Source organism: Podarcis cretensis (genome assembly GCF_951804945.1).
Source record: "Podarcis cretensis genome assembly, chromosome: 12".
NCBI lineage: Eukaryota > Metazoa > Chordata > Lepidosauria > Squamata > Lacertidae > Podarcis > Podarcis cretensis.
The window spans coordinates 566,305-592,822 of record NC_137181.1 but is presented as its reverse complement, the minus strand read 5'-3'; the positions used below and the strand labels follow the sequence as shown (position 1 = coordinate 592,822).

The 26,518-nt window shown below is 48.6% G+C and overlaps 2 protein-coding genes across 2 annotated transcripts in view; both read right to left on the bottom strand.

The window, feature by feature from the left end:
* Positions 1 to 845: 845 nt before the first annotated feature.
* The window catches only part of LOC307199300 (vomeronasal type-2 receptor 26-like), a 34,089-nt gene continuing 8,416 nt past the window's right edge, over positions 846 to 26,518 (bottom strand). The window contains exon 7 of the mRNA XM_079947118.1: positions 846 to 1,663. The gene's annotated coding sequence lies outside the window, so the exon portion shown is untranslated. The remainder of the gene's footprint in view (positions 1,664 to 26,518) is intronic.
* LOC307199086 (vomeronasal type-2 receptor 26-like) lies at positions 1,658 to 25,612 on the bottom strand. The gene is made up of 6 exons (XM_079946701.1): positions 25,431 to 25,612; positions 7,402 to 7,693; positions 4,970 to 5,794; positions 4,117 to 4,344; positions 3,059 to 3,185; positions 1,658 to 2,897 (listed from the first exon to the last, which is right to left on the bottom strand). The coding sequence occupies exons 1-6, from the start codon at positions 25,475 to 25,477 to the stop codon at positions 1,999 to 2,001; spliced, it is 2,418 nt and encodes an 805-aa protein (XP_079802827.1). The 5' UTR covers positions 25,478 to 25,612; the 3' UTR covers positions 1,658 to 1,998.

Below are 26,518 nucleotides of genomic sequence, written 5' to 3'. Positions count from 1 at the left end.
TGCCGTTTTTAATTGTGTCACGGCCACTGCAAGGAAATTATTATTTTTTGCAAATTTAAGAAACTGCTCTGTTAACATCTTCTTTTATCTGATCAAACAGTTCTATTTTCATATCTAAAAGAAAATCATGCAAATCATCTCTTATGTTCTTTTGAATTACGGCCTGGCTGGTTCCTTTTAACATATGGATTTTTTCCTCTGCCATTTCTAGTTTAGAGCGGGGGGGACGGGGGGACGGGGGGACGACTCTTCCCATTTCCCAGCTTCCTCTAGGGTTTGCTTTCAGAACAAGAAGCCTTTTCCCACCACTAATAGTGTTATTTTCAGCTTTGTCAGTACTTTGTCAGAGACTTTCCTCCAGGTTCAGTAGAGGAAAACGAGTACTTTCAGTTTTACCCCTCCCCTCCCCCACCTTATTCACGAATATAATTTGTAGCAATTATATATTCAGATCTTTACAGCCATTCACATCCAAATCATTTTTATATTCAATATGAAAGTCTGTACTATTAAATGTTGATAGCTCAATATTAATAATAAATGTTCTAGTCCTCCTCTTGATTTTAGCTCCGCTTGTGAGCCGCAGGACCCCAAGACACCCCAGTACTCTTCTTGGGGGTTTTGGGGGGAGGTGTGTCACCCCAGCGTCAACAAACCGAGAAACAGAACTCAAATTACTGAGGTTTGCAACCTGAAGGGACAGTATTGAATGACTCAGCAAGAGATTCAGAGGATAGATGCACTCATCTGACAACCTGCCTCAAAAATTAATACACAATTATTTTTCAGAGGTAGGTTTTCAGCCAGTGCCAGATGAGCACAGGCAGTACCTAAACCAATCCTTGAGGCAATGGAGATCTTCACAGACTTGGCAAAGGGTCAGGGCAGCTCATGTCCTGGAGTTGCATAAGTCCGCTCCTCTCCAGGGTTTTTCCCAAGCAAGCAGAGACTGCGCTTGTGTGAAGTTCTTCTCTTCTCCACCCTTTTCCTGCCTCTTCCGGTTCTGAGAGACCAGGAGGGAGGGGAGTTTGTGGCTGCAGGAGGGGGAGCCTGACTCGCCTCTGCCTCTTGGCCTCCCTCTCCCCCCCCTCCTGCTTCAGCTTCGGCCTCTGATTCTGGACTGCCCTCTCCACAGACTCTCCCCGCTCACTAAGCCCTGTTACCTTCTCAGCTTCTGACCCCTCTTTTCCCTAGTCTTCTCGCTCTGACCTCCCATCATTGTCCCACCGCCTCTCCCCAGGCTCTCAGCCTTCTGCCCTTGATGGTTCCCCAGCTGGTTCCTCCCATCATTTCAGACAGAAGATGAAAATGAGTCAGGCTTTGGGAGATCAGATTCATTGGCAGCAAAGAAGCAGCTAAAAAAAGGAGAGTTCTTACCCATTAGTTTATTCAATAATCACAACGAGAGACAAAGGAATGTGGTCTCTCTAGAAATGGCCTTGCTCAAAGTAAAGTCCCCCCAACTTTGCCTCCCCTATTCTGTGTTGGCCAATCTGAGCCTTCTGCAGCTGAGCTCTCGGTTCTACTATCCTCAATGCCTGTCTTGTCTTGTGAGAAGGGGCTGGGGGGGGGGTCAGGAATGCTTTCCAAAGACACTGAGTCTGTCAGCTGTCTCTCGCTGGTGCTTCTTCTTCTTCCTCTTCCAATCTTCCCCAGCTTTTCCCTCTGCAGCCTCTGAACTATACCCTTCTGCAAACAACTGATCCAAATCCATACTGTCCTCCAGAACCAGTCAGGATGACCCAGATGATGATCAGGAGCAGAAACAACAACATGACGTTTAAGGTATCTTGTTGGAATCAGCCTGTGAAAAAGATCTTCAGTCTAAGAGCTTGTAGTCGTGGCAGTTATTATAGGTTCATTTTCATCATTCATGACTTATGCAAAATGAAGAGAGATTTTATTGATGGTGCATTAATCTAAAAACAACTAGGTGTGTTTCCTTTCTGCAGTGTTGGGTAGAATCATCATGGAATACTATACAAATCCGATGCCATCTTAAGTCCTTGTTCCCAGATGCTCCTTTGTATTCAAATCAGGCCTCAGCATAATAACGTAGCACTTGGGGAGGAAGATGCAGCCCAGAAGCCCAGCACTGGAGGCCAACATAGAGAAGATCTGCACGGCCACCATGTACTTGCCCTTGGTGCTCAGGTAGGTGGGCACAAAAGACACCCAAACACTGCAGAAGACCAGCATGCTGAAGGTGATCAGCTTGGCTTCGTTGAAGGAGCCAGGCAGCTTCCTGGCTAGGAAAGCCACCGTGAAGCAGGTGGCAGCCAAGAAGCCCAGGTAGCCGAGGGCAACATAAAACATGGCCACAGAGCCTTCGTTGCATTGCAAGATGATCTCTTCTGCCTGGGAGTGCGTGTCGGGCTCTGGGAATGGGGGAGAAGAGCCCAGCCAGATGGTGCAGATGAGAACTTGCCCCCCAGAACAGGAGATGACAATGGAGTTGGCCAGACTCTTCCCTAGCCATCTCCTCACCCTGTTCCCTGGCCTTGTGGCCAGGAAGGCCAGCACCACCGTGATGGTCTTGGCCAAGAGAGAAGAAACAGCAACGGAGAAGATGATGCTGAAGGCCGTTTGTCGGAGGAGGCAGGTCGCTATTCTTGGTGGCCCAATGAAGAGGAAGGAGGACAAACAGGAAAGCAGAAGGGAGGCGAGCAGGATGTAGGAGAGGTCCCGGTTGTTGGCTTTGACTATTGGGGTTTCTTTGTATTTAATGAAGATTCCTAACACAATGCCTGCTGTAGAAGATAAGAAGAGGACAATGGAAGCTAAGGTGATCCCCAGATGTTCTTCATAAGCCAGGAAGGTCACAATCTTGGGGACACATTGATCTCTGTCCTTGTTTGGATGCTGATCTTCTGGGCATTTGGTGCAACGCTCTGCATCTGAGGAAGAGGAAAAGAGTGGATTCAGCATCTCTTACATCCATGACCACCTGTGCTCCGGAAATAAGAATGTGTAAAGAGGTAAAGAGGGGCAAGAAATTCTTTGTTCCTTTTTAGCAAAGGGCAAGAATGCTTCCTCTCTTGTAATCCTTCTCACCCACCTTCTTGGTTGGACATGGTTCCTTCCACACAAGGATCACAAGCATAGCAGCAAACAGGCTTTCCTTCTGGAACCACCTTTGCAAATCCAGGTGGACATATTTTGCTGCACCTGGAACGAGGCACGGCCTAACCATGAAGATAAGAAGGTGCATGGAGAATCAATAAACATGATAGGGCGGGGGGAGAAGGTGAATTTTGACACTTTGGAAATTACCTAAGAGGATCTCTTGTCCCCCTGACCCTGTCCACTTCTTGCACAGAAGCATCTCTTTGTTCGTTTGTTCATGCAAGTTTTATATCACACGTTTATATACAATTCAGAATGTTGGTGCTGATCTTTAAAGCCCTAAATGAACTTGGCCCTGTACGCTTGAAGGTGTGTCTCCTTCCCCTTTATCCAGCCCTGACCCTGAGGTCCAGCTCCAAGGGCCTTCTGATGGTTCCCTCCCTGTGAGAAGTCCCGTTACAGGGAACCAGGTAGAGGGCCTTCTCAGTGGTGGCGACTTCCATGTGGAACAACCTCCCATGGGATGTCAAGGAAATAAGTAACTAGCTGACTTTTAGAAGGCAGTCCTATACAGAGAAGTATTAAATTTTTGAGGTTTTATTGTACCAATTGGCTATTTAGATCTCTAATGTGGTTTTGCCAAACTTAGGATTCTCCCACGTGTCAAACCACAGGGTGCACACGCCGGGATGTAAGACTTGGGGGGTTACAAAAAAACAGCCACCTTTGATGCTGGGGTGTGTGGAAGGTGTGGGAAGGAGAGAGAGAGAGGAAGGGAGAAGAGAAGAGAGCTGGGTGCTGCTTTCTTTCCTCCCCAGGTGGACTGAGAAGGTCCTGGCTGGGAAACATAGTCTGCCTTTTCTCAGGATGCCTGGGCGCTAGCGCATTCTCTCCCCTCTCAGCTGCTGTGGCAAGAAGGAGCAGCACTGGCAGCTGAAACTGGGTGGAAAGGACACCACTGGTCCCCCTTCTAAGGTCATTTGGCAAAAGAGGCTCCAGGAAGAGGATGAGCAGGATCTCCTAGCCTTCTTCCTGGGTAACATCCCCTACCTTGTGAAACTTCTCAGGCCACTCAATGGCTTCTGGGTTGATGGTGAACTTGATGCCAGTAGATGCCTCTCTCCTTGTACTGCCAATCTTCACTAGAGCATGAGACTCATTGGGAAACATCACCCAATTCATGATATCAAAGTCAGGAGGCAGCTCCCAATTCTCATCCAAACATATTGTGCCCCTGGAGGTATTCAAACACTGGATTTCTTTTAAGAAAAGGTGGAGCTGGAATGACAGGGAAAACAGCAGCATTTTATTTTTCCTCACTTGGAGCAAGGAGCTTTGCAGAATAAGATTAATGCAAATAATAAATAAGATCAATACGAAACACAATAAAATCATTTTTTCCCTATTTTTTTATTAGAATTTTTATTGCAAAGTAAATACATCAATACCAAACTATACATAAAGAATAATATAAATAAAAGAAAAAAAGAAAAAAAGAAAGAAAAGAAAAAAGAAAAGTAGACAGTAAAAGAATAAAGAAAAGTATATTTCAATACAATAAACACTATTTTACAAAATAATAATAGTAATAGACTTCCATCACTCTTACAACACTTCCTTTCACATTTCATATTTTATTTCATGTTTTATCTGTATTTCAGTATTATTTGCATCTTAATATATAGATATGCATATATATATGTTTACCCTTTTCCATTCACGAGGTCATTCTAGACACAGCCAAATTTTTACGTTAGAACCTTGTCTTTCTAAATAATCATTCAAGCACTTCCATTCCTTCTTTTCTGAATTCATTGGCTTTAATCTTATTATATCCATCAATTTGGCCAGTTCCAAATATTCACATAATTTACATAACCATTCTAAATGCCGAAGGAAATACCTGCCATGGCTGAAGCCTTCCCTGTTCCCGTTGGGCTCCTTCTCCCACCATCAGCATCCGCCGTGGTCTAGATGAAAACGCAGCATTCAAGGCCTGGGCTGCAGCTTGGACATTGATGTAAGTGCCAAAGCTGTCGGCAGACAGGACTCTCTCAATCTCCCCTTGGGGCAAAGACTCCTGTTCCTCCTTCTCTCTGCATCTTATCCGGCCTTTCGGGGATAAAACATGCTTGGAATATGAACAGTGAAATGCTACACTCCAAAAAAGGAAAAAATTACGGAACACTGATTCATCATAACCATGTTTGGTGCTCCTTATCCTGGTCTTAACTGCAAAAGAGAGAGAACCTTGAATGTACTGGATGTACCTAGGAGAGAAAGTCAAGCTAATGTTGATGTCCTGGAAAGCAGTTGTGATCCAGACTGTTCCCGGTATTTCCTTCTTCCAATATTCCTCAATACTCATACATATTTCCATTATTAAGAAAATTTCCTTTGTATCAGTTACATAGCAAACAAATACCCCAACTTGTCTCCTGTTGATAACAGCTTCACTTGGGTCCATTAGTTGAAATAAATCCTCTTCTGTATATATTTTTGAGAAGGCAATGCAGATCCCATTTCTGATCATCAGAGGTGTCATAGTCCTCACGAACTTTTCTCCACTGTCATTGTCTGGAGCCAAGAGGCCAATCCAGTTCCATCCGAAATGGAGGAGCAACTCCACGATCCCTTGGTACTGACTTTCCTCTTTGGGGAGCATCTGGTAGAGGAAAGGGAATTGTGTTTTATCTTCAAGAACCTGGGCTGTGAAGCCATAACTGAGCTGGTGAGGAAAGGAAAGAGTAATTGTTTTGCTTTCAGGAAGGGAGTAGATATTTAGTAATCTGAAATGATTAATATCTAACCACAGTTGTGCTGGTGGGGCCAATGGGAGCTTTATTCCGAAACAGCTGGTGGTGTCAGAAACTGTTCAGATGAGAAGAAGAGGTGGAGACCCTCAAGAGTCTTCCATGGAGGGGGCAGAGGAAGACAGCATGGAGCCAGGTTTGTGGTGGTGGGAAAAGGACACAGCCCAGAAGAAGAAAAGAGCTGGGGAATGTTGGAAGGTGAGGAACAAGGGCAAGGTAGCAGATTCACCAGCCCTGAAGAGAGACAGGAGTCAGATGCAATGGAGACAAGATCGGAGCCAGTTGAGACTAGGTCCCTTGGGAGCCTGCTAGATCTTCCTCCTTCCTCTAAAACCAGGCGTTTCACCCACATCACAGAAAATGACCCAGAGGCAGAAGGGGTCCCTTGGCCGCCACCGTAGGCAGCAGGAGGGGCCTGATATGCAAGCTGGGGCAAGGAGGAGGGGGCACACTGGGCAACAGCTCCAGCCTGGAGGGAACATACTTTGTGGTTCTCTGTCTCTTTCTTCGTTTGATACTAAGAAGGGAAGGGATAAAGATGCTCTCTGCCTGCCTGGTTCCCCTTGCCAGTACTTTGCCTGTCAGCTCCCTCCCTGTCAGGTGGAGGCCAAGTAGGAAAAGGCTCAGTACATTCAAAAAAGAGTATGGATTCCATTCCATTTATTACATTTCTGTGCTGCTTTTCATTCACAAAAACCACAAAGCGGCTCATGAACAGCAAAAATGTAATAGAACATCACAAATGCAACATAATTCATATAGAATAATTTACATATCCTCAGTAAAACAATTACTTTTTTTTATTAGACACTCTTAACAAAACAACAGTACAATTTCAACAAAAGTAACTGAACTAAGTGATTTCAGTCGCAAAGTGATTTCATTCTCTTTATTCAGCTCATAGTGGTGAGGAGGAATGAATGAAAGTCCCCTCAAAGTATCTGCTTTATATACATTATTTACACAATGGGCTGCACATGATTGGCTAATTCCGGAATTCTACTGTAAGCCAATCAGGTTGTGGATTCACTTCAATCTGGAGCATGATTGGGTGGTTCCTGCCAACCAATCATACTGCTGCATTGTTCTAGGACCAATCAGACTGCTGCATTCTGAATCCTATTGTTCTAGGACCAATCAGACTGCTGCAGTTTGGATCCTATTCGACACAGTACATAACAGTAACATTATAAGATCAACAAAATACCACAGTATGTATAATCTATGGAATAATATTAACACCCTCAACAAACCAGCAACCAGAAATGAACCGAGCACTCCTGAATTCATGCACCCAGTCTCCCCACCCCATGACTCATGATCTTTCTCTCGATTCAGTTCACTAAAAGACACATGCAGATAATGTCCATGGCAGCAGCTCAGGGCTGGAAGGTGGCAAGGCAGGTGGGAGAAGCCTTGGCTTGATGGCCAGCACATAGCTCAGGGTTTTCCCCCTTAACTCCCCCCAGGAGAAAGTAGAGTTTCAGTCTCTGTCCCTCCAAGGACTCTGTCCCATTCATACCTGTGGGATTTTGTAGATGCCTGACATGGTGGAAATCTCCTTTGAGATGTCAGAATCACTCCTTCCAAGAACAGCCAGAAGGGGATTCTCTTCTCCGCAGCGATAATTGGGAATGTTTCTTCCGCTGCCTGCAAGCAGCTCTAGCATAGCATCTGAAGTCATCCTGGCATCAAAATAGTTCTCATAGAGGTTGTAGCCAAGGGTGGTGTTGGGTAAGAGCCTGAGATCCTGGTTGATCTCCTGGATGGTGAACAGGAAGGAGAAGATGTGCCAGTAGAACGCAAATGTGTCGCTGCAATGAATGGACCAATTTAAAAGACTCAAACCCTATTCACAGGTGAATGATAACAAAATATTATCCACAAAGATTAGTCTCTATTAAATTATCTTATTGCATTTGTATCCAACCCTTTCCTGACTATTATACAATAAAGATATGGAGATTTGTTCTCCAATCCAGGAGTGTAGAGGTAAAACAGAGTAAGAAAATGAATCTCCCTCCCCCAAATTTCTGAAATACTGGGAAGTTGCTGCAAATGTTTTGCCTGTGCTTTTGCCTCAGGGGTTTGGCTCCGTCAAAGGGGAGCTGTACACATTCCCCAGCAGTTATTCAGAAGGAAAAATGGGGGTCAAGTAGGGGGGGTGTTTTGTCCAGGGTGACCAGTGGCTTAGGCACAATATGAGTCCAGGATCTCAAAACTTCTTTACTTAGAAATGAGGATGAGAGAATGAGAGACAAGAAGAAGGAGAAGTAGGAGGAGGAGGAGGAGGAGGAGGAGGAGGAGGAGGAGGAGGAGAAGAAGAAGAAGAAGAAGAAGAAGAAGAAGAAGAAGAAGAAGAAGAAGAAGAAGAAGAATTGCTCATGTTTAAGAGCTCTGACTCCATAGCATGGGAGTCTCCTGGCTTTTATTGTTTTATTTCTTCATTTTGTAGAAAGCATATCTTTCCCTCTCTCCAGCTAACAAACGTCACCCAGAGGATCTTAACATTTCATTCTCAAAACTGCTCTATTCCTTAAAAGCAATTCTGACTAGGCAGTCTATAAATTGTACAAATTGAATAGTGATAAATCAAAACTTGGCACCTTGGAAACTGCCTGAGTTTCATGCCAGCCTCACCTCCTTCCTGCAGGTGGGAAAATTCAGGGGATCCCTTTGATCCCTGACCAGATTCTCTTGCATTCTTGTGTCACCAACCTGCAAGATGCAAGGCAATAGGAGAGGCTTTGGGGGGAATCTTTTACTGGACCCCACCTCCCATCAGCCCCAGTGGGGAGGCAATTGGGTTGTTGTTTTTATTTTTCTCAGGTATTTTGTGGTTTTATATCTTGATTTTATTCTGTGAACTGCCCTGAGACCCCCGGGTATAGGGATATCTATAAATTCTAACAACAACTACTATCAAGGCCAAGGGTCGGTCAGGCAAGAGGGGGTTGTAATCCAGCGATCTCTGGAGGACCCCAGACTCCCCAGCCGTGAGATAGGGGCTCTCTCCTTCAGAGAGAGGGACCAGGGGCAGTTAAAGACTTTGACATTCCTACGTAAAGAATTACTTACATTAAATGGTTGGTGAAGGGTGTCTGGTTATAGACATATGGATTATGTTCCAAAATATATTGTGGAGATACGATTCCACCAATGAGAAAGTCTCCAGGCTGGAAGTAATTGTGAGCATCACTTTGATTTCTGATCAGATTCAAGGGGCATTTTGCCTTCTGCTTCACACAGACTCCTTGGGAGCAAATTAGCAGCAGGAGCAGCAGGGATCTCATCCTGGCTCTGCCTCCTTCACACCTGTTGTGTGTGGCTCCTCTTCCTTCCTGACCCAGCCAAGCAGGAGAATCACAAGACTCTCGCAAGACCAAAGCTGCAGTGGCTTTCCTGGGGTGGAGTTGGGGGGGGGCCTCAGCTCTGGCTTCCCTCTTCCCCCCAGCCCTTCACCTGCTCCAAATCTTGACTCACTCTGTCTCCAACACAGGAAATATTATCTGCAACAACTTTTTCTTTTTCACTCACGGTACAAGTAATAATGTCATGCTTCTGTTGGTGCTTCTGATGCAATCTCCAGAAACATCTCTTGGGCTTTTAGAAGATGAAATCACTATGATTTTGATAATTATAAGTGGAAGAAATCTCACCTAGATAACTTTCTGGCGTCTTGAATGCCCCAAGCAGCAGGGGGGGCGGGGCAGAGTTTGGCCTGTTGCAGGATCCCCCCCAACCATTCAGTTGCACAAGCACGACACACACCACACACACACACACCACTTCCTTTAATAAACTTTATTTGAAAAGCCTTCTATAAATAAGGCAGCGCTTGAATCATAAGTCTATCCCCACGGAAGCCCATTTGCTATTTTCAATACAGGTAGACCAGTTCCCTATGCAAATAAACTGCTGCGCTCCAGCCAATGAATGTAACTGAATAGCGCCCCTTCTGGCGACCAAGCAGGTACTGCAGGGCCGATGTCTACCTCTCAGTAACTATTGACAGCTGCCAATACACTGTATCTGGGTTTAACTGATCATGACTTGTCCTATCCGAATGTATCCAAGTGTTTCCTCTTGGAGTGAAAGTGTTTTTACCTCTGTAGTGTTTCTGTTATAAATTCAAAGAAATTCAGCTGTACATCGGATCTGTACCGTTCCACTTTTGTTCTGCACCTTGGAAGAAGGACTATCAAAGGGGGAGGCTTGACATAGGGCAGCCATAAGCCCCCAAGCGTACCAACGCGTCCGCAGCGAGCCCACCCCAGCGGGCGTGCCCACACTGATGGTGCCAGAAAGTGGACCATTTCAATCACAAAGAACTTGCATTGGAAGTGGGTTCAGTACGGACCAAAACAAAGGACAGTGACCAACCCTTCCCTCTGGGAGCAGGAAACTGTGAACTCCTCTTTGTCCTCTGGAATGTGCTCATGGGGAGGGGGAAAGAAGGAACCGGACAGGTGACAGGACACTCAGGTTACCACATCAACCCCTCCTCTTTGTGATGTATCAATGATGTAGTCATGATGTAGTTATGATGTAGTGTTAGGGGTGTAGCATGGGGGATTAGTAACTAATAAAAGTTGGGGTCTTCTTTTGTTTGGCGCTTCCATCTTGCTTTGTCTTGCAGTGAGTTGGAGTCCTGTCACGACAGTCTTAATAAAGACCAAGCCTATTGGCTGCTGTTTTGCTCCAATTTTCCTGGTTGGTGTCCTTGCTTTTTGTCCAAGGGAGCCCTTGGATTTCTCCCTTAACAGTTTGGCGACTGTGCTCAGGGACTCTTGGTTCTCCTATGAAGACGAGGAGGGAGATAGAGGGGATCGGGCGCCACTGGGCAACCTTAGCCCAGGGATCCTTTTTCTCTCCCTGCCTTCCCTTTGTGGGAGGTAATCAACTGTCACCAAAGGCTCAGCCAGGAGGAGCAAAGGCAAGGTCAAGCCGGCCAACTAAGGATCCCGGTATCCACGAGGGATGTTCCTAGGACATGAGTATGATTTGAAATTAGTGCACTGGGAGGGGGTGGAAGGATAACATCTCCACGACAACCAAAGCTTTCCTTTTTTCCCCACTCCCCGACCTGATCCCTCGGAGTACGGCCAGAGAAGGTCATGGGAAACCTTTTTCTCTCTGTCTCCTTGACCCGATCCATCGGAGTTTGCCCAGAAAGGGTCGCAGAAAACTCACCTCACCACTTTCTTGAATGATACCCTTCAACCCGATCCTTCGGAGAACGGCCAGAGAAGGTCGAAGGGACTTTACCTACGCCTATACTCTTCTTTTCTCCTTAAATCAAATGAAGCCGCACCTCTGCCACGACGACCCTTGTTGGGATGACTCGTGTACGTAAGAACGCAAGGTTGTTTGTTCCTTTCCAAACTTTTGTTTTCTTGGGTCCCAATCTGGCATTGCGATGTGCAAGTGTCCAGTAGGGAATCCCAAACCTAGCATTTGAGTTCAGGAAGGAGGTTGTTGTAGACGGTAGAGCGGGAGGTTCAAGGAAGAAGACTGGGCCCCGCACTAGGATTAGTTTTATGAGCAGCTCTGAGTGAATTCTGGATCTGTGGTTTTTCCGGGTTAAGAGACCTGTGGTTTGCAGGCCAGTTGCCTGTGGTTTTAATTGTAGGCAGGGATTGCCTGGTTTTAGATTTCTGCTAGCCTTCTCTGGTCCAATCCATCAGAGTTTGCCCAGAAAGGGCCACGAGGGGCACCTGAGTGTTAGACTGAATACTGATAGGACATTCTTTTCTCTCCCCCCCCCTTTGTCCCTCACTTGTATTTGTTTGTCTATCTCCTTGTATAGTTTGTTATTGAGCAACCCCCCCCCTCGGTATAAAAGGAAAATTGGAGCTCAACCTTCCAAGCACCCTAGCTGGACTCCTCCTGGCAACAAGGCTTCCATGAAGCCTTTAAATATATATATATATTTATTGAAATTTCAAAAAAAGAGAGAAAAATTACAAAGAAAAAAAAAAGAAATTACATAATCAAAAAAAAGAAAAAATACAAAATACAGGGAAAAAAAAGAAAAGTAAAAGCAAATTAAAAACAAATCCCTCTTTCTCTATCTTATGATTCATTTACTTATTTCCATGACTTCCTCACACCTCCCTCCTTTATATTCCAATTCAAATAATTAATTCAGCAAATTTCCCCCTCTTTATTTTATCTTAGTTCCTTATCTTAAACATGAAGCCTTTTTGCCCCAGAGAGGATTCTGATACGGCTCTCCAGTTTGTCATCTCCAACTGGAAAAGTTTAAAGGGGTGAAAGGGTCTTTCCAAGTCCAAATTGAGAGACCTTTGTAACTTTTCATGGGTGGCTTTTATCCATCACCTAGAGGCAGGGTCTCAATGGCCACCTCAAGGCTCTTTTAACGTTACGAAGATGCAAGCACTTAGATCCTACTCAGCTGATGAAACACCCCAACAGCTCTACTACCTAAATGTCTTCATGGAAGCCCACAAACTCTTTAAATGTAAGCAAGCACAGATTGCTTGACAGATGGCTGTACTGGGGACCGCCAGACCCCCTCCTTATGATGAAATCAGGATGCAAGAGGAACAGTTAGATAGGTCCCTCATTCCCTTTTACTACCCTGAACCAATGGGACCCCTGCCATCTGGACCAGGAGCCAGAGCCGGGGGAGGAGCCATAGAAAGTCCGGGGAATCCTGCCCCCGATCTCTCCCCAAACCTACAAATCCCAGCTCAAACAACCTTCTCCAGAATGCGCCAGGAGGGGGGGGGACAAGCTAATCCTGACCCGAATGCTCTGCCTGTGGGGGCTCCTTCAGATGAGGAAGGTGAAGAACCACTCTCTAGGAGAACTTGCCACAGAAATAACTTAGTCAGTGGAGAAGTAGAGGCCGTGGTCCCCCTCAGAGCACTACCCATCGCCCCGGCAAGAGCAGGAGACCCGCCTCACATTGTTTTCACCCACCAGCCTTTCCTCACCTCCGATTTAATGAACTGGTCGGATAAAATGCCCTCCCTCCGAGATGACCCCGATAAATGCCATTGACAAGGAGCCACTATCTTTTCCACTCATAATCCGATGTGGGCTGACGTGCACATGTTATTAGGAGCCCTTTTTAATGAAGCTGAGAAGAGGGAAATACTGGTAAAGGCAGGGGAAGCTTTGAGCAGACCTGACTATCAAGCAGACAGACCCACTGATATGCCCGTTTTGACAGCCCAAAACCTCCTGAACAACAACCCTGCCTGGGATTATAACACAACCGGGGGTATATGGGGTTTGAAGATATTTAAGAAAGCTATCTTGGATGGCTTGCAAGCTGCAGGACAGTGAACAGTAAACTGGACTAAAGTCCAAGGCGTCCTACAAGGACCCGATGAACACCCTTCTGATTATTATACCCGATTGGTGTCTGCAATCAAAACCTGGGGTGGGATCAACCCTGAAAGTCTACAACATGAGGTTAGTGTTAAGGGATTCTTTAAAGACCAAGCCACAGCCGACATACGAAAGGCATTAAACGCACACCTCGGCTACAACGGGAAAACAATAAATGAGATCCTTTCTATTGCCAAGTCAGTTTTTATTTCAAGAGATGAACGAAAAAGGAAGGACCAGAGGGGAGAATCCCCACAAGTGCTAGCCTACGCAACTGGGGTTCCCCCTCCTAGGGAAAGGCAGAAGGGAAGAGGACATGAACAGACAGACAGACGTGTCTGTTTCCGTTGCAATGAGGAAGGACACATCAGAAGGAACTGCCCATTATTAACCGGACACCAAGAATCCAGGCCCAGGAGATCTATAGTGTTATGTACTGAGTCAAATAGGATCCAAACTGCAGCAGTCTGATTGGTCCTAGAACAATAGGATCCAAAAGGCAGCAGTCTGATTGGTCCTAGAACAATAGGATTCAGAATGCAGCAGTCTGATTGGTCCTAGAACAATGCAGCAGTATGATTGGTTGGCAGGAACCACCCAGTCATGCTCCAGATTGAAGTGAATCCACAACCTGATTGGCTTACAGTAGAATTCCGGAATTAGCCAATCATGTGCAGCCCATTGTGTAAATAATGTATATAAAGCAGATACTTTGAGGGGACATTCATTCCTCCTCACCACTATGAGCTGAATAAAGAGCATGAAATCACTTTGCGACTCTGAGTATATTTCACTGGCGACGAAGGTGGGATCCCGCTGAGCTGACTGCCACACACAGCACCGCAGCACCGCCACCTGCCGCACCGCTGCCTCGCACCGTGTATCCAGGCTTCAGCTCCGGGACACAAGGAACTCAGAATGGCAACCGACAGCAGCTTCTCGCCGTTCAACCCAGCATCCGGAGACTGGGAAGCGTACGCCTCCCGTTTCACCTTCCTCCTAGAAGCCAAAGGGGTCACCGATGAAGAAGACGCCAAGAAGAGGGCAATATTCTTCAGCGTTTGCGGAGAGGAGACATTTGAAATCGCCCGGGCTCTCCTTGCGCCTGAAGACGTTGCTACTGTTCCATACAAAACAATAATGGAACAGCTGAAGGGGCACTTTTCGCCACAGCCCTCAGTGGTAGCTCGTCGAAATGCCTTCTATGCAAAGCGGCAAGCCCCTGGGGAAACCATAACTGGGTTTGTGACCTCTCTCCGCCAAGCCGCCCGGTTCTGCAACTTCTCAGAGCTGGAGAACATGCTTCGTGACCGCCTCGTCGGTGGCCTGAGGGATGAGAAGCTGCAACGACGCCTCTACGCTAAGAAGAACCTAACGTTCCAGGTCGCTCTGGAGGAGGCCCTGGCAACGGAAGCTGCCGAGAGGTCGACGCAAGAGGCACGGCCGAGCCAGCCATCCCAACCGAGGGTCCACCACGAAGACCTCACCGACGACTCAGGATCTGACAGGGAGGAGGTGCACCGAGTACAGCAGCGCACTCAAGCAGCCCACATACCACAGCTGCCTCGACGAGAAGGAGGGAACTGCGCAAGCTGTGGAGAAAGTCACGAGAGGAGGACCTGCCGTTTCCGCAACGCAGAGTGCAGGCAGTGCAGAAAAGTGGGACACATCGCCCGGGTGTGTCGGGCTCGGCCCACCCGATGCCAGGCATCAGATGACCAATCCAAGAACCCCAGGTCCCGGGGCCCAACGCACCAAGGCAACTCGACAGAGCTCACGGACTTCCAGGTATACCAGTTGCCCCACCCCAACGTAGAAAAAATTTATGTAGAGGTACAGATAGAGGGGGCCCCATGCCGCATGGAGCTTGACACGGGTTCAACTCTATCCATAATCTCGGCAAGGACCTTAAGGAAACTGTGTCCTACTGGGGGTCCCAAACTCAGGCCGGCCCCATTCACCCTCCGGGACTTCCAGAAACGTAAGGTCCCCACAATGGGGGTGGGGACCTTCAGGGTGCAATACCGAGGGCGGACGCGGCAATTGGACTTACTTGTGGTCAAGGGCCCCTACATTAGCCTACTGGGATTGTCATGGTTTGGACCACTGGGGCTAGCTGTCACCGGGGTGAACCACACTAGCTTACAAGTGGACGTGGACGCCATATGCAAGGAATTTCCGGGGGTTTTCGATGGGAAATTGGGACAGTATACGGGCCCCCCCATTGCTCTACAGCTTGACCCCGCAGTACGACCGGTCAGGCTCAAGGCCCGCCGGGTCCCGTTCGCCCTGAAACCCCGTATAGATGAGGAATTGGACCGGCTCATGGAGCAAGGAGTGCTGGAACCGGTGCCTAATGCCCCCTAGGAAACCCCAATCGTCACACCTGTCAAGCCTAATGGTTCAGTCCGCATCTGCGCAGACTACAAATGTACTATAAACAAGGCCCTCACGGCCCATGCATACCCAGTGCCAGTGGTCAGCCATGTCCTTGCCACCCTGGCTGGGTCGAAAATTTTTGGCAAGCTGGACTTGGCCCAAGCATATCAACAGCTGCCAGTAGATGAGGCCACAGCAGAGGCACAGACGATTGTGACGCACAGAGGAGCATTCAGGGTAAAGCGGCTGCAATTCGGTGTCAGCGTGGCACCAGGCATATTCCAGAATCTAATGGACTCTCTCCTTAAAGGGATTCCTGGCGTCACCCCCTTCTTCGATGATGTGTTGATTGCCGGGCCCACACCAGAGGAGTTTGAGGACCGCCTCCGCACCGTTCTGCACCGTTTCCAGACAGCAGGTCTCAAGGTGAAGCGGGAAAAATGTCTACTAGGAGTGCCCCAGGTGGACTTTCTGGGATTTATGGTGGACGCAGAAGGGGTCCACCCGACTGGGGACAAGGTACGGGCCATTTGTGATGCCCCAGCGCCCAAGAACAAGACTGAACTTCAGGCCTTCTTGGGACTATTGAACTTTTACCATTCCTTCCTTCCCCACAAGGCGGCGGTAGCGGAGCCCCTACACAGACTCCTGGACAAGCGGGCCCCTTGGGTGTGGGGCCAGCGCCAGGAGGCCGCATTCCAGGCAGTCAAGGACTTGCTTGTCTCAAACTCGGTCTTGGCACACTTCGACGAGAGGCTGCCGGTGGTGCTAGCATGCGACGCCTCACCCTATGGCATTGGCGCTGTCCTGGGACACCAACTCCCAGATGGAAGAGAGGTACCGGTGGCATACTTTTCCCAGACACTCAACGCAACTGAGCGGAACTACTCACAAATTGACAAGGAGGGTCTGGCAATCGTGAAGGGAGTTAAAAAATTCCATGATTTCTTGTACGGGCGGCCCTTCACCGTGGTGACTGACCACAAACCGTTGCTTGGCTTGTTTGCCCCCGAAAAGCAGACCCCCCAAGTGCTGTCTCCTCGCGTCCTCAGGTGGTCAATTTTCCTTACCAGCTACCAGTATGCACTGATTCACCGCCCTGGGAAGGCGATGGGCCATGCGGACGCCCTCAGCAGGCTGCTACTACCGGAAACAGGCCCTGACCCAGCACCTGCACAAGAGGTTATGAGCCTGGAGCTGCTTCCTGACCGCCCCATTCAGGCACAAGAAGTTGCACACCATTCCAAGAAAGATAGGGTCATCTCCCGGGTCCTGGACTGGGTGTGGAGGGGATGGCCCAGCAGCAGCCCCGGGCCAGAATTCGCCGGCTACACAACCCGCAAACATGAACTGTCGGCCCACAAGGGGTGCCTGTTATGGGGAAGCAGGGTCGTTGTTCCCCAGCCCCTCCGAAAAAGGGTCCTCACAGCCCTACACGAGACACACCCTGGGGTAGTAAGAATGAAGGCCCTTGCCAGGAGTTATGTGTGGTGGCCGGGGATTGACGGAGAGATAGAGGCCTGGGTCAAACACTGCCAGGCCTGCCAAGAATCCCGCCCAGATCCCCCAAGGGCCCCAGTCCAGTCCTGGGAGTCCGCCCGAGCACCATGGTCACGACTGCATGTGGACTTCGCTGGCCCCTTTCAGGGGAAAACATTCTTCATAGTGGTGGACTCCTACACCAAATGGCTGGAAGTCGCACTGGTACCGTCCACTTCTACGTCCGCAGCCATCCGGGTACTACGCAGGCTGTTTGCTACCCACGGGCTCCCTGACACTCTCGTCTCAGACAACGGGACTGCATTTACGTCAGGAGAATTCCAAACCTTCACAGCGCAGAACGCCATCCGCCACATCCGTTCGGCGCCATTCCACCCTGCCACCAATGGCCAAGCAGAACGCATGGTGCGGACCACCAAGGAAACCCTTCGCCGCATGACGCAAGGGGATTGGGAGTACCGCCTTGCCACATTCCTTCTAGCACAGCACAGCACCCCCAGCTCAACAACTGGCAGGAGCCCCGCTGAACTACTAATGGGTCGGCGCCTTGCAATCAGATTGGACCGCCTTCACCCCGATAGAGCTCAGGATGAGGTAGTGGTGGGGGAAGGCAGGAACCCCCGGACCTTCGAGGCCCAGGACCCAGTGTACGCAAAGAATTTTGGGGCAGGCCCTGCATGGGTACCCGCCACAGTCACCAGGGTCACTGGCCCCGTGTCGTACGAGGTGCTAACAGATGGGGGGCAATGCTGGCGCCGCCACTGCGACCAGATACGCCGACGATTCCCGGGAGAAAACCAGGAGGAGGAGGACAGGTCAGAGGAGTCCCAAGGGAACAGTGGGGCAGTGAGGCCCATAGAGCAGCAGGGGCCAGCAGGAGAGGCAGAATCAGTAAATACAGAGAGGACCCGTGAGGCTGAAAGGACACCGGAACCAGAACCACGACTGAGCGAGCCGGTTGCGCCAGACCAAACAGCCCCATCACAGCCAGCATCCTTGGAACACGAGCCAGAACCTGAACCCCGGACCAGGGAACACCCCAGGCCGCAACGCACACGTAGGCCGCCAGCGTACCTTGAGGACTATGAATGCGACCTCCCGGGCAGGACTGGAACTTAGAGGGGAGGGGTGTTATGTACTGAGTCAAATAGGATCCAAACTGCAGCAGTCTGATTGGTCCTAGAACAATAGGATCCAAAAGGCAGCAGTCTGATTGGTCCTAGAACAATAGGATTCAGAATGCAGCAGTCTGATTGGTCCTAGAACAATGCAGCAGTATGATTGGTTGGCAGGAACCACCCAGTCATGCTCCAGATTGAAGTGAATCCACAACCTGATTGGCTTACAGTAGAATTCCGGAATTAGCCAATCATGTGCAGCCCATTGTGTAAATAATGTATATAAAGCAGATACTTTGAGGGGACATTCATTCCTCCTCACCACTATGAGCTGAATAAAGAGCATGAAATCACTTTGCGACTCTGAGTATATTTCATATAGAGAGGCAAGGACACTGAGGCTGGAATACAGGGAACCAGCTAACCCCAGGCTCAGGGAACTCCCCCTGATTATGGGTCCTCCCAAAGGGCGCTTCCTCCTCCTTTACCACAACCTAAGAATCTCCCCAATAACACCAATCCTTTCAACCATCCAAACTGCCCTGACAACCCTTCCACGAAATGGTAATGGAGGAATACAATGACTATTGACAATCAGAAGCAGATCCCGCCTCTTTTCCTTTCCTTTGTCCTATTCTACAACTATCACCCTCAGATCCTACAATCTTACGACTGTCTGCTAGACACGGGGGACACCTGTTCTATTCTCACAAATAGTCACTTGAGCCCAGGAGAAGAAACCAGGACTGTAATGGGAATAGACGGGATTCCTAGAGTTTGCCCCCTTTCCAAGGCTGCCAAAGTGTCAGTTGGACCTTTGTCCGTTAAGCACACTTTTTTTATTACCTTCTAGCCCCATCAAACTAAATGCCACCATTCAATGTGGACAGGAGAGAATTTACCTGCATATGCCCAATGAATCTATCTTCAACTTCCAAGGAATCTTACAAGAGACGAATAATAAAGATCTGGATCTTCCCCCTGAGCTCCTAAATGGGGTGTTCTCCCCGGCTATGGGGAACTGAATCCACATCGGTTGGACTCCTGAAGTTCGCCACCCCAATAGAGGTGAACTACAGGAAAGACCTGCCTTTTCCCTGTACCAAACAATACCCATTACCAAAGGAGGCAATAGAAGGACTTACTCCGATGATAGAGGAATTCTTAAAAATGGGAGTTCTAGTTCCCTGCGCTTCCCCTTGTAACACCCCCTTGCTCCCCGTCCACAAACCCCACACGAACCCTGTAAAATGGTGCTTGGTTCAGGACTTGAGACTTGTGAACTCCTTTGTCCTTCCCCGCCACGCTGTGGTGGCAAATCCTCATCACCTCCTGAGCTCAGTTCCGAAGGGAACTGTAGTTTACTCCGTTATTGACTTGTGTTCTGCTTTCTTCAGGATCCCAGTGGATGCAGAAAGCCAATTACTCTTTGCCTTCACCTGGCAAGCCGGAAAATTAACATGGACGCGGCTGCCCCAGGACTATGTGGAATCTCCAGCAATCTTCTCTGCTATACTATATCAGGATCTGCTAGATGTAACCCTCCCAAAAGGGTCTGCCCCCCTTTTGTACGTTGATGACATCTTACCATGTGGGCGGGACTTAGAATCTTGTAAACTGGACACCATCGCTCTTCTCACGGCATTAGCGCATAAAGGACACAAGGTATCCCCAAAGATAGTACAGTGTTACTAAAGGGAAGTAAATACCTTGGTCACATCCTAGGAAAAGAAACCCTTAACAACAGACAGGATAGAGGCCATAACAAAACTACCCCTCCCCAAGACAAAAAGGCAACTTAGAGGCTTCATTGGAATGAGTGGGTTCTGCCGCGCCTGGATCCCCCGATATGGAGAATTCACCCGTCCCCTCACCGCCATGACTCATGATGATGCCCCAAAACAACTTGTGTGGTCTGCAGAGGCACTTGAATCCTGGGAGTTAAGATCCTCCCCTGCCCTCGGGCTCCCTGATTATCGGTTGCCCTTCTCCTTGTTCCTACATGAAAATAAAGGCGTGGCCTCAGGTGTCCTCACACAGCCATTCCAAGGAAGGAACAGACCAGTTGCCTATTACAGCCTCCAGTTAGATACCACTGCAATGGGGAATGTGGGGTGCCTCAGAGCGGTAGCAGCAGCTGCACCTACTTTTAGAGAAGGCACAAGAAACTGTACTAGGACACGACCTGACCATAAACATTCCCCATGCCGTGGCCACCCTCTTTAACCTACGGGGGGTGCCAACGTTTCACCATGCAGACTAAATAGGCGTGAAGCCATCCTCCTGAGCCCCTCAGACGTAAGGATCAAAAGGGTGAATTCCCTTAACCCAGCGACTCTCCCTCCTCTCCCTGACAATGGGTCGCCACACCATGATTGCTCCCAAGTAGTTGGCCATGCTGAAAAACCATGAGAGGATCTGGACTACCTTCCCTTGGAAGATCCGGACCTCATCATAGATACAGATGGGAGCTCCAAGGTAGTGGGAGAGGAGCACAAAAGTGGTTATGCAGTAGTAACTGATACTGACATTCTAGAAGCCCGCCCCATTCATGCCAGATATAGTACACAGGCAGCAGAACTAATTGCCCTTATCAGAGCCTGTGAAATGGGGGCGGGACAAAGAATTGTGATCTACATGGACTCGAGATATTATTTCGGACTGGTGCATGCCACAGGTCAAATTTGACTCCGGAAGGGTTTCTTAACAGCTGCAGGCACAAACATTGCCCATGCAACTTTAGTTGAGCGCCTGGTGAACTCCACACACCTTCCCGATGCCAAGGTGGTGGTGCACTGTAAAGCACACAAAGGGAAAGGATCTGATCCCAGTCAGAAACCGATGCGCTGATCAGGCAGCACAGGAACCGGCTTTATGGCCCCTACCACCGGACAATGGATTCCAGGGAGCACAATTACCTTCTGATGTTGATTTCGAACTAATGTATAAAACAGCGACTCCAGAAGAACTAGTGGGATGGAGGGAACAGGGGGCTGTTTTAAAAGGCGGCATTTGGTACCTCCCCGACAAAAAACTCTTGATGCCGAGACTCTGTGTGCCAAAGCATCTAAGAATATTACACCACTGTACTCGTTGGGGAAGGGACAAGCTTGTGGATAGTATGAAACGCTGCTGGTATGCGCCAGGATTAGCCCTTGCTGCAAAGGCTGCAGTTTAAGATGCCATACCTGTCATGCCTTCAACCCAAAACACGCTGCCAGAACCCCACCGGGAGCTAGACCATGGGCTTTTGTTGCATTTGAAAGTCTGCAAGTGGACTTCAGGTTGTGGCAAAAGCCTTGTTACATGAAATCATACCACCTTTCGGAGTCCCAAGGCACATAGACAGCGACAGAGGACCCCATTTTACACCGGATGTGGTCCAACAAATAGCCAAAGCATTGGGAATTTGATGGAAAGTGCATACCCCGTACCACCCACCGTCCTCCGGCCAGGTGGAAAGAATGAACCAGCAGCTCAAGTCACAATTAGGGAAACTTTGTAAAACCGCCGGATTGAAGTGCGTCAATGCTCTCCCCTTGGTACTACATAACATAAGAGGGTGCCCCAGAGGAAACCTGAACCTTTCTCCGTATGAGCTACTCTTTGGGAGACCTTCCTCTGTGTGTTGTTGTTTAGTCGTTTAGTCGTGTCCGACTCTTCGTGACCCCCTGGACCAGAGCACGGCAGGCCCTCCTGTCTTCCACTGCCTCCCGCAGTCTGGTCAGACTCATGTTTGTAGCTTCGAGAAGACTGCCCCACCATCTCGTCCTCCGTCGTCCCCTTCTCCTTGTGCCCTCCATCTTTCCCAACATCAGAGTCTTTTCCAGGGAGTCTTCTCTTCTCCTGAGGTGGCCAAAGTCTTGGAGCCTCAGCTTCAGGATCTGTCCTTCCAGTGAGCACTCAGGGCTGATTTCCTTCAGAATGGAGAGGTTGGATCTTCTTGCAGTCCATGGGACTCTCAAGAGTCTCCTCCAGCACCATAATTCAAAAGCATCAATTCTTCGGTGATCTGCCTTCTTGATGGTCCAGCTCTCACTTCCATACATCACGACTGGGAAAACCATGGCTTTAACTATACGGACCTTTGTTGGCAAGGTGATGTCTCTGCTTTTTAAGATGCTGTCTAGGTTTGCCATTGCCTTTCTCCCAAGGAGCGGGCGTCTTTTAATTTCGTGACTGCTGTCACCATCTGCAGTGATTTGCCAGGAGGTGATGGGCCCAGTGGCCATGATCTTCGTTTTTTTTGATGTTGAGCTTTAGACCATATTTTGCGCTCTCCTCTTTCACCCTCATTAAAAGGTTCTTTAATTCCTCCTCACTTTCTGCCATCAAGGTTGTGTCATCTGCATATCTGAGGTTGTTGATATTTCTTCTGGCAATCTTAATTCCGGTTTGGGATTTATCCAGCCCTGCCTTTCGCATGATGAATTCTGCATATAAGTTAAATAAGCAGGGAGACAATATACAGCCTTGCCGTACTCCTTTCCCAATTTTGAACCAATCAGTTGTTCCATATCCAGTTCTAACTGTAGCTTCTTGTCCCACATAGAGATTTCTCAGGAGACAGATGAGGTGATCAGGCACTCCCATTTCTTTAAGAACTTGCCATAGTTTGCCGTGGTCGACACAGTCAAAGACTTTTGCATAGTCAATGAAGCAGAAGTAGATGTCTTTCTGGAACTCTCTAGCTTTCTCCATAATCCAGCGCATGTTTGCAATTTGGTCTCTGGTTCCTCTGTGTACAACACCCAATTTCCCCCTTCTGAACTAGAGGTGGGAAAATCAGAACTAACTCAATATGTAATCCAGCTCCAGAAGCAATTGATTACTCTCCACAGGTATGCAGCTGGGAGTCAAAATATACCCCTGGACGAGAAGATCCACTCTTTCCAGCCGGGCGACTGGGTATTGACAAAGACCTACCACAAGGTGCCGTTGGAACCCACCTGGGAGGGACCCTATCAGGTATTACGGACTACCCCCACTTCTCTTAAGGTAGCGGAAAAGTTGGCTTGGCTTCACCACACACGCTGCAAAGCTTCCCTTCCACCCACTGACGCCACAGACCAGGACGACATCCCTACGATCTAAGCCACCCCACCCCAACCCAGGGACGACAGCGATTCCGAGGACCTCCCACAGACTGGACCAGTTTGGGGCACAGATCGAGCCCAACAGACTGGACCAGTTCGGGGCACGGATCGAGCCCAACAGACTGGACCAGTTCGGGGCACGGATCGAGCCCAACAGACCGGACCAGTTCAGCAGACCGGACCAGCTTCACCTACAACAACGACCCACCAGACATCCGAAATACTTCCCACTCAAGGGAGACCCCCAATTTGCCTCCTACTACGCAAAACAACACTTTGACAGCTCCTGTTTGACAGCTCGTGTTTGACTCACCGCTCTGACAACCCGCCACTTTTGACAGCTTACATTTCCCGCCTCATCCTACCGCCCCTACTATCCCCCATGATTTCCATCAATACCAGTCCGCTTTTCCTCTTATCTTTTCTCCTCACACCCTGCATTTTCACTACCTTTCTTCCCTACTCCAAGACTGCCATACCCACAAACCCCCAACACCACTGGTGTCCGGGACTACAAGTTGAACAACAACACCTGGAAGAAGAAGTATCTGAAGAAGTGTGCATGCACACAAAAGCTCATACCTAGAACTAACTTAGTTGGTCTTTAAGGTGCTACTGGAAGGAATTTTTTTATTTTGTTTTGACTATGGCAGACCAACACGGCTACCTATCTGTAACTGGAACAACACCTGGATTTTGGAATTGTGGACATGGTGAAGAAGGGGTCATTAGACCGGTTGGGTGACTTTGACTCTTGCTCGCCAGAAACCCGTGTTCTCCTCTGCTACTTGGTCTTACCAACCTTGACAACCCACCAGACCCGGGAACTATTCATCTGCTCACCAACTTATACCCTCCTAGAGAAATTCATCCTAACCCACAATAACGCTTGGAATTGAGCTAAATGCTTGAATGGCTCATATACACTTTTTTCTGACGGCGAAGTCTTCCAACCAATTAACTGGACATTACTGGACAATGGGGGAGGAGAGTCTGTTTATACAGACCGGAATCACCCAACCGACCGCCTGATCCATGGATTTTATTGCCAACGTGTCGACTCCACACCCCGACCCACTATCCACTTAGGGGTCTGTCTACGGAGATTCTGCTGTGTATGGCACATTGGTCTGGCCTCTACATGGGAGGGCAAGGCCTACCTGGAAGGCTGGTACCACTCCACTACTGGCCCCACACCCACAGAGTGGGACACTACTGGCCCACAAAGGTGTGGGGGACTGGCTGCAAACCTCACCTATCTATACTGCCAAGACCCCTTGCATTCCGTAGGCACGGCACCCCAACAAAGGGGGGAACTGTTGGTGTCAAATATACCTACCAATGAAGACCTCCTCTCCACTTGGCACTCCAATTCCTACGTAAAACTCGTCTCAAAAATTGCCAAGCAAGTGACCTTGGACAACTGCTGGATCTGTGCAAATGCCCCAGCTCATGTCCAAAGTGGCATTCCCCTCACTTTACAACAACACCTTTTCGCCAACGTGGATTTTTGGAATTTAACTGCAGTGAACTTGACCCATCAATACATCTACTTGACTGGACCTACCAATGGGGACCTGTGCCGGAAATTCAGTGGCGAGGACAGGATGATCGGAGATAGTACCTGGAAGTACACCGTTGACATTACTTTGTCCAGTAGAATAACTCCCTTCCCTGTCAACGTGTTTTGGGGAAGGTGAGTCTCTGTAGCACATGCAGCCAACTTGCTCCTCTTGCCAGAAACAACAAGCCTGTGAGCAACCAGCCTGGGAGGGGCTCTGGGAAGCAGGGATGGAGAGGGGAGGGGAGAGGAGAGGAAGATCTTGCTGCAGCTTGATGACAGTGAAGACCTTTAGCGGTGTATTTTTAAATGATGTGTAATTGGGCGTTTATACTTAGTGAACCTCTTGGAACCTCTCATTTTGTCATTCAATGGTGTATAAATTTTAAAATAATTCAAAATGATATCTGGTTATTTTCACCACAGGAAGTGTACGTTTAGGTGGTCAGAGCTTATCTGCTATCAGGATTTGGGGAATCGTATCCCTCCCCCAGTGGCAGTAAATCATCAGATCAAATGAAAGCAGCGTTCTTACCAGTTGGTTCCTTTAATAATCACAGCCAGAGATAAAGGAATGCCCATCTCTCTGGAAATGGTGCTGCCCCCAGTCCAGGCTCACCCCCTCCGTCCCCATTAATATACGTCACTCCTCCATCGCGTAATCTGAGCTTGCTGCCTCTGAGCTCTCTGTTCTATCACTCTCAAACCCTTCTAGTCTTAAGCATGCTGCCCAAGGGCACTGAATCTGCCAGCTCTATCTCTCCTGGTGTTTCCTCTTCTAGCTGTTCCTCACCCAGCTTCTCCCAGCCTTTCCCCTCTGGACTATGCCCCTCTGCAAACCACTCTTCTAATTCAATACTGTCCTCCTGCCCTTGAGAAGGTTCAGGAAAAGCGGGGGCTCCCCCCAGTCCTCCTCAGTCCAGCCCCTGACATCTGCCTTCCGGTGTGTTTCCTTGGGCTGCCACATAAACTTCTGCAGTTGGCCTCTCCTTGTCCAGTGCTCATTAATGGTTCCTTGTCATCCTGGAAAGAGTGGCAAGTGGTGTCAGGGTGCAGGGAATCCGACCCCTCCCACAAAGGCAGCCAAGAAGCAGGTAAACAAGAGGAGTAATTTATTCCATAGTTCACAGAGAGACACGGAAGAATGCAGTCTCCCTAAGATAGTGGCAGTTACAGATAGGTAGCCATGCTGGTCTGCCATAGTCAAAACAAAATAAAAAAATTCCTTCCAGTAGCACCTTAAAGACCAACTAAGTTAGTTCTTGGTATGAGCTTTCGTGTGCATGCACACGAAACCATGGAGAGACCTGGTCTGAACAAAGACATTGGATTCTTATCTCATTATACATGACAAAGCCATTTTTCACCTTCTCACCCCTTGCTTTTTCCTGTAAGACCTATTGCAGTCGTTAAGAGTCGTCAACAGGCTCATCACAGCTATCTGCCAATCACCCAATCCCACCACCCTTCTGAGTAATACCCCTCCCCCCCTTCTCACTATATAGAAGGGTCTGGTGACTTCTGTTTCAGTGTATCTGAAGAAGTGTGCATGCACACGAAAGCTCATACCAAGAACTAACTTAGTTGGTCTTTAAGGTGCTACTGGAAGGAATTTTTTTATTT

Coding starts and splice junctions, on each gene's coding strand:
- LOC307199086 (XM_079946701.1), bottom strand. CDS start 25,477: ATGGGCATTCCTTTATCTCTGGCTGTGATTATTAAAGGAACCAACTG. Junction 7,694..25,430: donor ATTATTAAAGGAACCAACTG/GTAAGAACGCTG, acceptor CATTCATTGCAG/CGACACATTTGCGTTCTACT. Junction 3,186..4,116: donor GGCCTGAGAAGTTTCACAAG/GTAGGGGATGTT, acceptor CTTCATGGTTAG/GCCGTGCCTCGTTCCAGGTG.